This window comes from Cupressus sempervirens, chromosome 9 (assembly GCF_028749045.1).
Source record: "Cupressus sempervirens isolate cs-2001-9-10 chromosome 9, ASM2874904v1, whole genome shotgun sequence".
NCBI lineage: Eukaryota > Viridiplantae > Streptophyta > Pinopsida > Cupressales > Cupressaceae > Cupressus > Cupressus sempervirens.
Window position 1 is genome coordinate 756,886,784 of NC_143126.1, and position 14,066 is coordinate 756,900,849.

The window sequence follows — 14,066 nt, forward strand, 5'->3', positions numbered from 1 at the left end:
ATGGGAAGAAGAGTGCTTTTAATGGATTTTGGATGACCAAATCCTATTTTTTGTGAATAAAATAGGAGGCTAGAGAATTTTTATCATCTCAAGCTAGCTTCTTGCTTAGAGATGATTACTGCATGAGAAGCACCTATTTGTGTCCCTGTAAAGTTGGGGCTTGGCCAATTTCTCGCTGAAGAGAAGAGGGGAATTGATAGATTTGTGTCCCTAAAGAAAAGAGGGGGCTTGGCTATGTGATTGTCCTTCTATTGAGTGGGGGGGGGGGGGGTGGCGCAGGATTTCAACAATGGCATTTGAGACACTCGGAGGAGATGTCGACTTTCAGAGGAATGATGTCGAAACATATTAGTGGTGTTTGTTTCTATGGCACTTGAGGAGGCATTAGACACACTTGGAGGAGATGTGGACTTTTGGAGGAAAGGCATCTCACATGTGCAACACCAAAGGAGGCATCAGGCACACTCCATGGAGATGTGAAATTGTGGAGGAACTATGTCTTGTTGTGTAAAAGAGGTAGAAACAATGTTTTTATGAGGCCAACTTCAAGATTTGCAATCTGAAATTGGGATATGAGGGCAACTTCAGGATTAAGATTTGCAATCTAAAGTTGCAAACTATTTTCAAAGATTGGTGAAAGAGCTCAACTTCAAGATTAAGATTTGCAATATAAAGTTGTAGACTACTTGCAAAGATTGGTGAAGAAGCTCAACTTCAGGATTAGGATTTGTAATATGAAGTTGGAGACTACTTTCAAAGATTGGTGAAAGAGCTCAACTTCAGGATTAGGATTTGCAATTTGAAGTTGCGGACTATTTTCAAAGTTTGGTGAAGGAGCTTCATCAAGGTTTATAATATTGGTGAAGGTTTTTCAATTTTATTGGATTAATGTAATAAGGGGGGGGGGGGAGGGGAATCTTGGACTTATTACATTAATTAGGTTAGGAATGTTGGACTTATTACATTGATTAGGTTAGTTTCTAATAAGTGAGAATGATTGTTGAATTAATGTAATAAGGGGGGAATGTTAGGTTTATTACATTAATTAGGTTAGTTTTTGTGTTTAGATTAGATAAATAAAATCAGTTCAATATATAGTTGTGGGAAGTTATTCTCCTAAGTAGTTGTTGTAAAGGGAAAATAATACTATATAAAGATACTTAGACATCAATGTAATTATTATTCAATATTATTCATATCATTCTAGTATATTATTCAGTATTGTTTCAATAAGAAAAGCTTATGTGGAAACCTTGATTGCATTCACCTTTACAACTGCAGGTTCGGCACAAATTCAGCAAAAGAATCAACTATGTCTTTGGTATTTATACCCACACCATAAGGTGCACCTCTGATTCTGATTTATAGACCAAACATTATTTATAGAGTGCAATGCCACTTTCATGCTCAATGACATCTTGAGTAACAGATTATAATGTTCTAGATTGGCAAGATACTCATTTTACTTTACTATGAAACATTTTCTCGTATTGGTCTCAACTTTCTAATATAAAACCTTCGGCCTCATGAACCAGTCAAGTATTAACCAAAATGTTGACCATGTGTGTCAACTACCAACCTTCTTTTTTTTGTTGCTGGCATGGAGGGAAATATAAAGAGTGATCTCGTATTGGTAAGAAGACGCTTCTTTGATAGGAGACCAAACTCTTGCTGATAACATTGTGCCTTTAGTATTTATGGCATGCTGTTTCATAGATCTACTGCAAGATACCTTCATCGCACATCCAAAATGTGAACCATGGATCTATAGATTATGAAATTAGTGCGGCAAGGTTCTGGTTGTTCTTGTTATCATCGGCATCATTATTATGCGCATCAAACTCAATCAAATCTATTTCCTACGGTCTTTGACGCGCTGCTATTTCGATAGCTCCTAATCCAAGTCTAACAACTGGCATCAGTTTCTGCTGAAGGAGGCCGGTCCGTTCCATTGATTATTTTACAATATGAATCGGGTCTTTGTTAGAGTCTGGCTGCTGTAGAACTCATTCTCCATGCCCGTGAAATACCAGACATCTATCAAAGGCAAACACATGTCTATGATTCGCACGGACACTTCAATTCAATTATGATAACTCCTTGTTTGATTTGCACAGCCGGAGGGGTGAAAGGCCTAGATCCTAAATCTTGATGCGAATTTGAAAGCTGTTCAATGGAGATGATTATTTCTAACAACTGAGATTCTTCACTCTAAGTGCAGCCATAACAGTTTTTCGCTTTTGTGAAAGGAATGGATGAAACTCTCTTCTGAGATCCATGCAAGCCCACAATATATGACTGAACCATTTTTTGTTGTATGGATAGGTCAGAAGTCATGAAGAAATCTTGGCACTAAACAGGGAAGAACACAATCCGTCAATGGGATAACAATGAATGGCTCGATGGAGGCCATCAGGTAGTGATTAAATTTTTTTTTTGGGGGGCGGGGGTCCCTTTTAAGAAATAGTGCAACATAAATCTTTTAAGCAAGGAAGCAAACATGTTCATATTAGTTATCTATGAATAAATAATATTTCAAAATAAGATTCATTTAAAATAATAATAATATGCAATAAATATTAGGCTGAAAAAAATAATACCACAATTAAATTTATCAAGAAATCTATTAATTTAAACATGGAGATAATTTTTTATAATCTAATATATATTCTTGTTAAGAAGCATGTTAATACATGGTTGATTTTTATTTTGTGAGTTGATAGACATGCAAAATGTCATGAAAATAACATAATATAGAACTACATAGAAGGTGGTTCTTAGAGCCATGGAGAGTCATGAAGAGGAGTAATAACAGATTTGACTTGGAGATAACTTTGAAGGCCCTGAGGTCCATACTCTCTTCCAAGTCCGCTCATCTTGTATCCTCCAAATGGAGAATCATCGTCAACCACAAGAAAAGTATTAATCCACATAGTTCCAGCACGGAGAGATCTTGCAACTCTATTAGCTATGTTAATATTTTGAGTCAAAATTCCACCTGCAAGACCATAGATTGTCTTGTTTCCTCTCTCGATTACTTCTTCTACAGTTCTGCAAAAATGAAGTGTCAATGTTAAAGTTAATGTCAAGTGGTTGTATTATTGTAAAATCAATACTACTAATAATAGTTAGATCTTTACTTGTTGATATTGAAAAAATATGAATATAATCTAGTTGTAAATATCCTTACTTGAATTTCAAAATACATAAGACTGGACCAAATATTTCATCTCTAGCAATCCTCATATCATCCTGCAATAAATTATAATAAAGAGTTGAATAGTTAATCCAGTTAACCTACTACACACTCGAGTAACTAATATTGCATTAAATATGAGAATTACCTCAACATCAATAAATATTGTAGGTTCAATGTAAAATCCTTTCTCAGCCAAGGAATGACCACCAATTAGTAATTTGGCTCCATCTATCTTACCATATTGAATGTATTTCAATATTTTATCAAATTGAGTTTTATTAATCTGCAATAAACATTTCTTACAAAGTAAGTACATAATTATAAATAGACATTATACTATTATTATTTTATCACTTTTAATTGGTATAAAAGTAATTCACATTCTATAAATTGTATATAATAATGAAAGTCCATTTCTTATATCAAATTGCAGTATCCTTGAATTTGCATATGGGTGAATTAAGTAGTTTTTATGATCAAGTAGTAACATATTAAAAGTAAATGAATAGATTACATTTATATATATTATAATCGTCATTGTCTAATGTATCATTAGAAGGGAAAGAAAATAATATATACTTAAAAGAAGTTGCATAATGATTTCATGTTTTAGATATATGTTGATACTAGAGAATTTTATACTAAATATTTTATAATGTAAAATGTTATATAGTCAATAGCTATTTTAATTACAATTTTTACAAAGTTGTTTAACAAAAGCTGAAAATATTTGTTTTGAATGTAGATAATAAATAATTATGCATGTTTCAAAGAAGAAAAAAGAGTCAAATAATGGACTACCTGAGGGCCATGTTGTACTCCTCTTTTAAATGGGTCACCTACCACAATCTTCTTTACTCTTTCTCCTATTTTCTTCACGAATTTATCATAAATATTTTCTTGAACAAACACTCGTGTACCTGCTACGCATATTTGTCCCTGTAACATAATCCAAAGAGTTTTTTCTTTTCTTTTCTTTCTGAAAACCCAAATTGATAAATACTATTTTATACCATTCAATAATGCAAACATTAAACTTTGGGAACACACCATGCTTGTGAATGTAGCCATAGTAGCAATTTCTACAGCTTCATCAATATTATAGTCATCCATGATAATTAAAGGTGATTTCCCACCAAGTTCTAATGTCACTTCCTTCAAATTACTTTTGGCTGCAGCTTCCATTATCCATCTTCCTACTTGAGTTGACCCAGTAAATGCAATCTGTATAGAATACATATAATTTTAATTTTAAAAGTATAAAATACAAAAATATAAATTAATTTCAATATTAAAGAAACAAAAAAATTATTAAATTATTCTAATTATATAGTTTTTTCAATTAATTAATAAATGCAGTGAAACATCACTTCTTTTTCCAATCTTCCATTTATTGACAAGACCTTTTTTTTTTAAAATTGAAAAGTCAGATAAGCTCCTTTGTAAACTACATTTACTATTATTAAGCCGAGAGGCTTTCTACAGTGGCAACAATCTTCAATGTAAACATTTTCTATTTTGAAAAAAAATTGACGTTCATTTACATGTCAGAAAAACAAAATAAAAATATGCATTTTCTTATTATTATGATTTATATGGAATATGATTTTTTAAAAATTTGCACATGGTGAAATAAATCATTGTCTAAATCTTAATTTTTGTGTTCATTTGAATACAATATTTACTAAATTTATATTAATTCTTTCTTGAAATTAGATACCTCTCCACTTATTTTTTTAAAAAAAAAATTGAATTAAATTTTTAGGTATACTAGTTTATAAATAAGTAAACAAGATAAAATGCCCAGCTTAGACATAAATACATATCATGTTTTGAAAAGATAATATTGGTTTTTATATTTTTATACTTACCTTGTCAATATCCATATGACTGCTTATGGCAGCACCAACAGTTTCTCCAAAACCGGGGAGTACATTAAGGACACCAGGAGGTATTCCAACCTATAGTAATCAACTCGATATTATTAAAAATCAATTCTGAATCCATCCTATGAAACATATAACTGAGGCATAAATCGTTCAAACTAGATTGATCAGAATGATATGAAAAAACTATTCTAAATCCATTGTATGGAGCACGTAGCCAAGTATAAATCTTCTGAACTAGATTCCAACATAAATGGGTGCTGTTATCAGCAATATTTAAAAGGAGTGATATCAGATATAAGGATCCACAAACTAAAATTATTGATTCCATATCGAAAACGAAGGAGATTAAGATGATCTATTTCGTTAACATATTAGAATTTAAGTTTATATTGATACAGTGCTTCAGATCCAGAATCAAATCAAGAAAAATTAACATAGTCAATGCAATTTCACAGCATAAACTGCAAATGGGAAGTTATACTACTACTTAAAGGTGTTGGCTATCTTCCAGACAGAATATATCAAAAGTAGAAAAAAATAATGTAGATCTTTGGAAATATATGATTATTTTTCAAATTTTTTTATTGTTTTCGATTACAGAACACTTTTGAATTTTGATCAAAGATACATTTTATCTGGACGATGACCGTGTCCCTACTTAGATTCTTAAGGAAGGTTGAGCATATACCTCTAGAGACAAATGAGCACAGTAAAGTGCAGTTAAGGGAGTCAACTCTGCAGGCTTCACAATCACTGTGCATCCACATGCCAGAGCAGGAGCAATCTTAGTGAAAAGCATACACAGTGGAAAATTCCATGGTATGATCTGACCACAAACCCCAATGGGCTCCTGCAAAGTATATCCTTGGTATGGCCCATTCATCTTCAAACTTAGCCCATGGATTTTATCAGCATACCCTGTGAAAAATTTGAATAAGTGTGTAAATAAGGTCAAATATAAGGAGATAGACGTTGTCACAAGTGTGGTTGTTGTTGCATGAAAACAACGATCTTTCAATGTCGAATACAACTACTAGACTTATAGAATTCACAGGAGGTGGTTTAACAATGTCATGAATCCCAAGAGAAGCACTGACCATTTTGCCAACAGACTCAACTGCAACCAAACTGTGAAGCACAAACCAATATAACTAGAACCAAAATGGGTTATCTATACCTGCATAGTATCGGAGAACACCAATGGATTTTGACATATCTAGTACTCTTACAAGATCCAGAGGTTTTCCTCCATCCCATGATTCCAACATTGCAAGTTGTTCGGAATGTTGTTGAATCAGATCTGCAAACTTGTTCAGTATGCGGCCCCTCTCCTGAAATCACAAGAACATTTATTGGATTATGATTCTTTATTAGAAGATTTTAACTAAAAAAACCAGCTTTCCTGATGATGAGTGAGTGAGCTTACAGCGCCAGGCAAGCGAGGCCATGGGCCATGATCAAAGGCCGCCCTGGCTGCCTTGACAGCCAAATCGACATCTTCTTTGGTAGCTTCGGAAACACTTGTTATCACCTCCTCTGTTCTTGGATCAAATGTTTCAAATGTTTTTCCTGCGCATAAGTTCATTACAAGGCATTAATCTCTCGTTAGTAAACATCACACATTAATGACGGGGCTCTCAGACTAAAGTGTAAAATAGTCAAAGTAGACTTACTTTGTCCAAAAGTGTAAAATAGTCAAAGTAGACTTACCTTGTCCAAAGTTACGGTGTTGTATTTTTTTATAGCATGTGATGTTTAGGGGTGACGGACATTAATGAATGTTAAATTGTTCATAACTGATAGATCATAAAATATGATCTGAAATGTTAATGCAAAAACTATTCACTTAAGCTAACTGATTACCTGAAACTGAATCGACAAATTCTCCATTGATAAAAAGCTTTGTGTATTTCACTGTAATTGGAGGTTTTATGGGTCCTCCATCTTCCATTACTAACTTCCAAGGTTCTGCTTCTGCTACATTAATTTTAGGAGAAGCCATGAACACTATTTCTTTCTCTCTTTCTACTCTGCTCAAATTTGCTTCACTGCTTGCAAAACTAAGACAGATGGACATCTATATATAGAAAGATGGAAGCGGCACAAAAAGTTATATTAAGAAAGGTCGAACTATATTAAATTCAGGCAAGCTTGACGTTTGAAAAGATTAGAACACCTAAGCTATAAAATTTTGAATGAGATTATGATCCAATTGACAAATTGAAAAGAGGAATCCATATTTTAGATTCCATGGTTTTGGCATGATTAGAGATGGCACTACCTGAGATACGAAGAAATAATTGTCAAGTATAATTGAATACTACTTCTTGCTATTGATTGGTCATTTGATTCAAACAAAGGAAACACGTTCCCTTGAATTGTCATTTAAGCCCAATTGATGCTCGGAATTCTCCAACACGTTACACTGACTTTGAATTAAGCTATGGAACGTTGACGAAGTTGGGGTAAGTGTGAAATTATTTTGTAAATGTTTAGGATTTCTTACGGGTCTCATAATACGTTAATATTGTATACTCCATATTCTTAAAGGATATATCAGATTTTGATTAGTTTTTATGTTGTTTTAATGTAGTATTTGATTGTTTATACTTTATTTATAATATCAGATTTTTACTATCTATCATAAGTTGTTTTTATTGGATTTGATTGTGTTTGAATTTTTTATTAATGTTTTAGATCATAGTTTATGATTTATTTTGAGAATGCTATATAGCTAAGGAATAAGATAGTATTAGTTGTTTTAGCTATTGTGGGATCCAGTATTCACACAAGAATTAAAAAACTGATATCTAAAATATATTCTTTATTGTCTCATTCTTGGTTCATTTTAACAACAAGAAATTGCAGAATTTATCCAATACACATGAACCAATAAGCGATTAGGAGCGATCGATCTCGGCTGGGCTAGGGCTCAATCCCTAGTCCATGTTTGTTTTTTGCCCTTTTTGTTGATATTCTTCCCTGATCTTTTTGGATTGACAGCTGCTAGACAAAGTTAGTGTAGGTTCCGAATTTTGGAGACCATTTGTGAGCAATTTTGGCTTGGGGTTTTTATTGTTTGCATGGCAAGGCCTGAGATTTCTTCTGCGTTGATGAGGACAGATAGTTCTTCTCCAACTATGCATGCAATGTGATGCAAGAGCACCCTGGGTTTCCTTATAATCATACACCTTTTGTTCATTTTGCCAGTTGTTTTTGAGTTCTAGTTGCTGCCAAGTTGCAAGTTTCTAGTTGATGTCGAGTGCTAGTTTCTAGTTGATGCCAAGTTCCTAGTTTTCAGTTAATGTTGAGTGTTAGTTTCTAGTTGATGTCGAGTGCTAGTTTTTAGTTGATGTTGAGTTGCCAATGTGTGCCAAGTTACCCAGTGTATTCTAAGTGACTCTTCATGTGCCGAGTTACCCAGTGAATGCCGAGTGTTAGCCTTTGGACATGATTTCTACGAGCCGACTTGCGGGATTTATTTCGACCATGATATTTATGTTAAGATCTTTTCTTGGGATGTGTCCAAACCATTGTTGGATCAACCTTCCTCTATTGTAATATTCTAGAATAATCTATAAGCCATTTTGGAAAGTATATATAGAGTGTTTAGGCTTAGAGTGAGGCAAGTTTTTAGAGAGCAGATTGTGGAGTGGAACTGAAAGTGCGAATTTTTAGTTGGATCTTTGAATTTGAATGTATTTGTAACTGGTCGTAACCCAAAAGGCCTTACAATTGGGCATGTATGAAGATGTTTTAATGAATCAATAAAAATATTTCTCTCTTCTTCCTCCTTAGTTTTTTGTTCCTTGTATTTGCTTCTGTTGTGTTAACTCTTATAGGGTGGTTTCGATGGTTGGGTGAGCCTTTGGCCCTAGTTATTCATCCCTTTACCTACATCAGTTGGTAGTAGAGCTTGAGGTTCATCCTTGTGGAAATTGGATTGTGTAGAACCCTAATTTAGATTTGGTTGTAGGGTTGCAGATCTATGGATTTGACCTATAACTTGCATAGGGTTACGATCTTGTAGGAACCTGATTTGTAAACATGGTTTATGGTAGAAGAAATGCCAATGATGCTATATTGGATTAGTTGAGACAAATTGCAGCTAGATTAGATGCTATGGAGATAGCCCAGAGGAGAGGAGTGCATTTTGATGATGTAAGTGATGATGAAGCAACAACACCAAACCATAGTCCAGAACTCAAAGAAGATCAAGATGAGAAAATATTGTTGTGAGTGTTGCCTAGGGAAAATTCAAAGCCTGCTATAGAAGTTGTTCCTTATGATAAAAAATTGGATACCAATGTTGTGTTGGATTGGATCTCTAATATGGAGAAGTTCTTTGAGTATGAAAAAACTCCTGATAATAGAAAGGTGAAGATTGTAGTCACTAGGTTAAAAGGTCATGCATCACTGTCATGGGAACATTTGCAAACTAATAGACAAAGAAGAGGAAAGGAGAAGATTAGAACTTGGCCAAAGATGGTAAACAAGGTAAAGAACAAATTCCTCCCTACTGATTACCAAGTTAGCTTGTTGAGAAAGATGTAAAATTTAAAACAAACGAACATGACTATGAAAGAATATATTGATGAATTATATAGATTGGATATCAGATCTGGACATGTGGATGATGATGTTGAGAAAATTGCAAGGTACATTAATGGATTGAGATCTAGAATTCAAGATGAAATAAGTTTTGTGAAGTTGGAAATTGTAGAAGAAGCATATGAATATGCCTTAAAAGCTGAGGAGATCTTGACAAAGAAGCATGAACAAAGACAAAGAGGTAGAGGTAGTAGATTCCAGAGAAGTAGAGGTAGATCTTATGGATAAAGTGGTAGATCTGACAGTTCTATGCGGGGTAAAGGCAAATCTGAATGGAAGAATGATGACAAAGGAAAGATTGAATGGAAAAGTGGTAATTCTTACCGAAGAGGCACTAATTCTTATCGAGGAAGAGGTAATTCCTATTCTAGAGGTGGATTTTATGGTAATTATTTCAGATGTGGTAAAGATGGACATAGATCTTGTGTAGATCCTCTGAAAGTAGGCAAGGTAATAGAAATTTTTTGATTCAAGGAGATGATGAGGGTTCACCAAGTGGACCCAAGGCTAGAGAAAATGTGATGGTGAGAAGAACCTTATGTAATAAGGGAAGTGATGAGGAACTTGTTTTAAGGAGAAGTCTTTTCAAGACAAGATGTAAGATGATTGAAAAATGTTGCAAAGTGATCATTGATAGTGGACGTTCTACAAATCTAGCATCAGAAGATTTGGTTACCAAGTTGTAGTTGCAGAGGTTGAAACATCCCAAACCCTATCATGTATCATGGATCAAAGATCAGCATAAGATATTGGTAAGTGAACAATGCCTTGTAAAGTTCAAAATTGGACATTACTTTGATGAATTTTTGTGTGATATTATGCCCATGGATTGTTGTCATATTTTGTTGGGTAGACCTTGGCAATATGATAGATATGTGGTACATGATTTTTCAAGAAATGGTTATGGAAACCAAAAGACAACCCAAAATGTTATTTATTGCAAGATTCAGATGTAGTGAGGGTTCTTCTTTTCCCAGGTAGGAGTTCTATAGCTACTGCTATAGGGAGAAGAGATTTCTATTTTGTAACAGAGGAAGTAGTTTTTCTTTATGCAGATCAACTATGATAAGGGGATTGAACAGTACTATTATTGTTTTATCATGTTTTTGAAATAAAGAGGAACATTAGTGTGTTTGATTGTATAGTCATATACATTAGTGTTTCTGATTTGGAAGGATTCTGAGTCCTTTTATTTCTTTTTTAGATGCAATTCTTTATTACTATGTCAGATGTGATATATGTAGTCTTGTGGTTATGTATTCACATTTTTGCCTAAAGATGCTTACAACTTTCTCAATTTTCTCTATAATATGAAAATATGGTAGATAGTCATGTGGTTGTTTACTAGTTTTTCATTCATTTCTAGTTTAGCAATTTGTTAATCACATTTATTCCATATTGATGGATGAATGTCTGAAAAACCCTTTGTGTCTTCAGGTTAAAGACATAACCAATTATCACATTCATTGAATATCTTTTATGAGGGAGTTGTACCTCTCAACTCAAAGGAAGATTATCAATAAAATGATAATCTATCCAATTGTTAGTGCATTTTGTTCTTCTTTTAAAACATATTGAGTCATTGTTTGCATTTCTATCCGAAGGACAAACTGTTTACTAACAGTTTTTGGTGACTCTGTTGGGGAAGAAAGTGAAGTTTCAGTGCTTTCTTTCCTTTGATATCTGAAGGTTACCTCCCCGAGGATGGAGGTTGGCAACTCTGATCTTTTGGGTAAAAGAAGCCTAGTATAATCATGGCCTTGGTTGCAACTCAATCATGGCATCCACATTTTGCTCCTTTTGGTCTACCTCATTTCACACTCATGCTTGTAGGATCAAAGAAATATTTTTCTGAGTATGTTGGAAGAAGTGATCAAAATCCAGATAGCCACATTCGAGCATTCAAGATAGCCTGTGGGATTCTTGGTGTTTTGGAATAAGATGTGGGTGAACCCAGAATAATAGGTTCCACAATATGTGATATATATGTTCGCGCAAACATGATTTGCATGTTTGCGCGAACATATGTTCACGCGAACATGGTAAACGTGTTCGCATGAATGCCATGTTCGCACGAACATGCAAAATCACAAAAATTTTAAACTTTTTTTCTTTTTTCTTTTTTTTTGCTCTTTTGACTGCCATAATTGCAAGAGAATGATCTCCTACTGTAAAATAAAAATGTTAAAATGTGCTGCTCGGAGCAAGCTTTCCAACGACTATAATTTTATTACATAATTTAATCATTAAGACTTTCAAATATGAGTTTAACTCATTATAGGTTCATTACCGATTGAACATCAACCGACTTTGACACCTCGGAAAAATTAGTAAATTAGGTCAAATTTTTTTTGAAAAATATGGAGGCACTAGCTTATTGAGATACCTTTCTATTCAAAAAAAAAAAAATTGGTTTATGATAAATTGACTTCAAATTATCTGTGTCAAACGGAATGTATGTCTGAATTATGGTTCATGTCACTTCAAAACTTCATAAACTATACAATATTCAACAAAAATAAATCAAACCAAATGCAGACACTGGATATTGATGTTACAAATCCAACGCCGAAAGAATTACTTCATTATCATTTCTAGAAAAAAAGTTGTGTGTCAAACAGACTGTCACTTTTTAAAATATTGAATTTTATTATGTACCACTTTTTGGAGGAGATAAAAAAAATTGACATAAATAAATTTTTTTTAGATTAAAAAATATGGTTACAAAGTAGGAACAAAGTACTCAAAATCACTAGTTTATGTCATCTTGAAATTATTTATAGTTTTGGAGATATAGTCACTTGAACGTGACGTTTGTTGCAAAAATATTGATTTCAGTGTCAAAATTGGTCAAAAAGTGGAACCCATTATTGTGGGATCACCCATCATGTGTATGTTCACCTATTTGTTAAATCTCTTGTTGGTGATGTTGTTTGGTTTCAGCATTTGGAAGATGGGTGCATAACTAGTTAGCATGTGCTGGAAAATAATTTTCTTGCGAGATTTAAACCAGAAGTTAATGCGGCCCACCTATTATGCCAACTATTCAAGATTTAGAAAGGATAAAATGAAGAGATAAGAAGCTTTGTCGATTGATTCACACAAACCTTGACAAAGATTCCACAAGTTAACCATCCCAGGCAAGATAACCTGTTGTCAATCTTTATTGCAACATTACATCTAGAAGTCCAATTTCATCTCAAAAGAAGTAAGGTATGTGACTTTGAAATTGTCAAGAAAGAGCTTGTTAAAATTGAAGATGATTTATTTTTATCTGGTTGGTTTCAAAAAGGCATTATTGCAAAAGTCTCAGGTCCAGATTTTAAATTAAAAGATGAGCATATAAGTGATAAACCTTCACAAAAAAGAGTTTGCCTATATGAATAGCAATATCATCCGAAGGCAAAACCCAAGATGAGAAGGCTTGTCTTCAAAAAAGTAAAACCAACAACCTCTATTTTTTATTGTCAAATTACATCAGTCTTTCATGCAAAGGATTTGGTAATACCTCCTTTATCTTAAAACAATTCTCACCATACACTGGGATCATATCACCTGCATGTCGAATATGATGATGAAGATTCTTAAGAAGTCACACCTGAAGAAAATAGTTCTTCTAATATAATAGGGTGCTTCTATTCACACAATGAGAATAATAGTGAACATATTTTCCAATCAGATGATTCTATGAAGCATCTAAGTATGCCTCCTATAGAGGAAGAGCTGGCTGAAAGTGAGTTAAATACAAGCTTACCAATTGATACCTCTCAGCCAATCTTTGAATCTTTTTCTATTGAATTTTATAATGTTGTTTCAGCAATCAACATTAATCAGGAAAGCATGTCAAATTAGTATGACAAATGAAAGATTCATGAGGAAGGAATGAAAGGCATCTTTCAAGGTGATGGAGAGGTAGAATATGAAGCCTTTTTATTTCATTTTCCTTCTTCTCAAGAAGAATGGTCACAACAAGAGGACTTCTACATTCCTATGAGGTGTTCAAATATTGATTTGCAGCCTAAGGTTAGACCCCAGTCAGGAAGTCTTCATGAGTTAGAGGAAATCACACTCACTTGTGACAACAAAGGTTCCCAAAAGGAAGAACTTCTCACATGCTTGGGTAAAAGAGACTCTCTTCAAGCAATGGATGGATCAGCAAGTAAGACAAAAATAGAATTTGAAGAGCTGGATGATAAGTGGTCTTGGAGTGAGCTTAACCCGCTATACCTACCAATAGGGTTCCATGAAGATGTCATGGTTAGAGAAAATCCTCTTTTCCAAATGCAAGAATCACTTCTAGGTGGGAAAGACTATTTATTTCCCTTTGGCATGGAGAATGCTGAAGCAAGTATGCTACAAGAAAAGTC

General features: G+C 33.7%; 1 protein-coding gene across 1 annotated transcript; it reads right to left on the reverse strand.

Moving 5' to 3' along the window:
• Positions 1-2,644: 2,644 nt before the first annotated feature.
• Positions 2,645-7,126, reverse strand: LOC149540883 (aldehyde dehydrogenase 1-like). Its single transcript, XM_089799750.1, has 10 exons — positions 6,952-7,126; positions 6,515-6,657; positions 6,266-6,419; positions 5,777-6,006; positions 5,071-5,160; positions 4,250-4,423; positions 4,001-4,138; positions 3,345-3,482; positions 3,191-3,252; positions 2,645-3,051 (listed from the first exon to the last, which is right to left on the reverse strand). The coding sequence occupies exons 1-10, from the start codon at positions 7,088-7,090 to the stop codon at positions 2,778-2,780; spliced, it is 1,542 nt and encodes a 513-aa protein (XP_089655876.1). The 5' UTR covers positions 7,091-7,126; the 3' UTR covers positions 2,645-2,777.
• Positions 7,127-14,066: the final 6,940 nt, after the last annotated feature.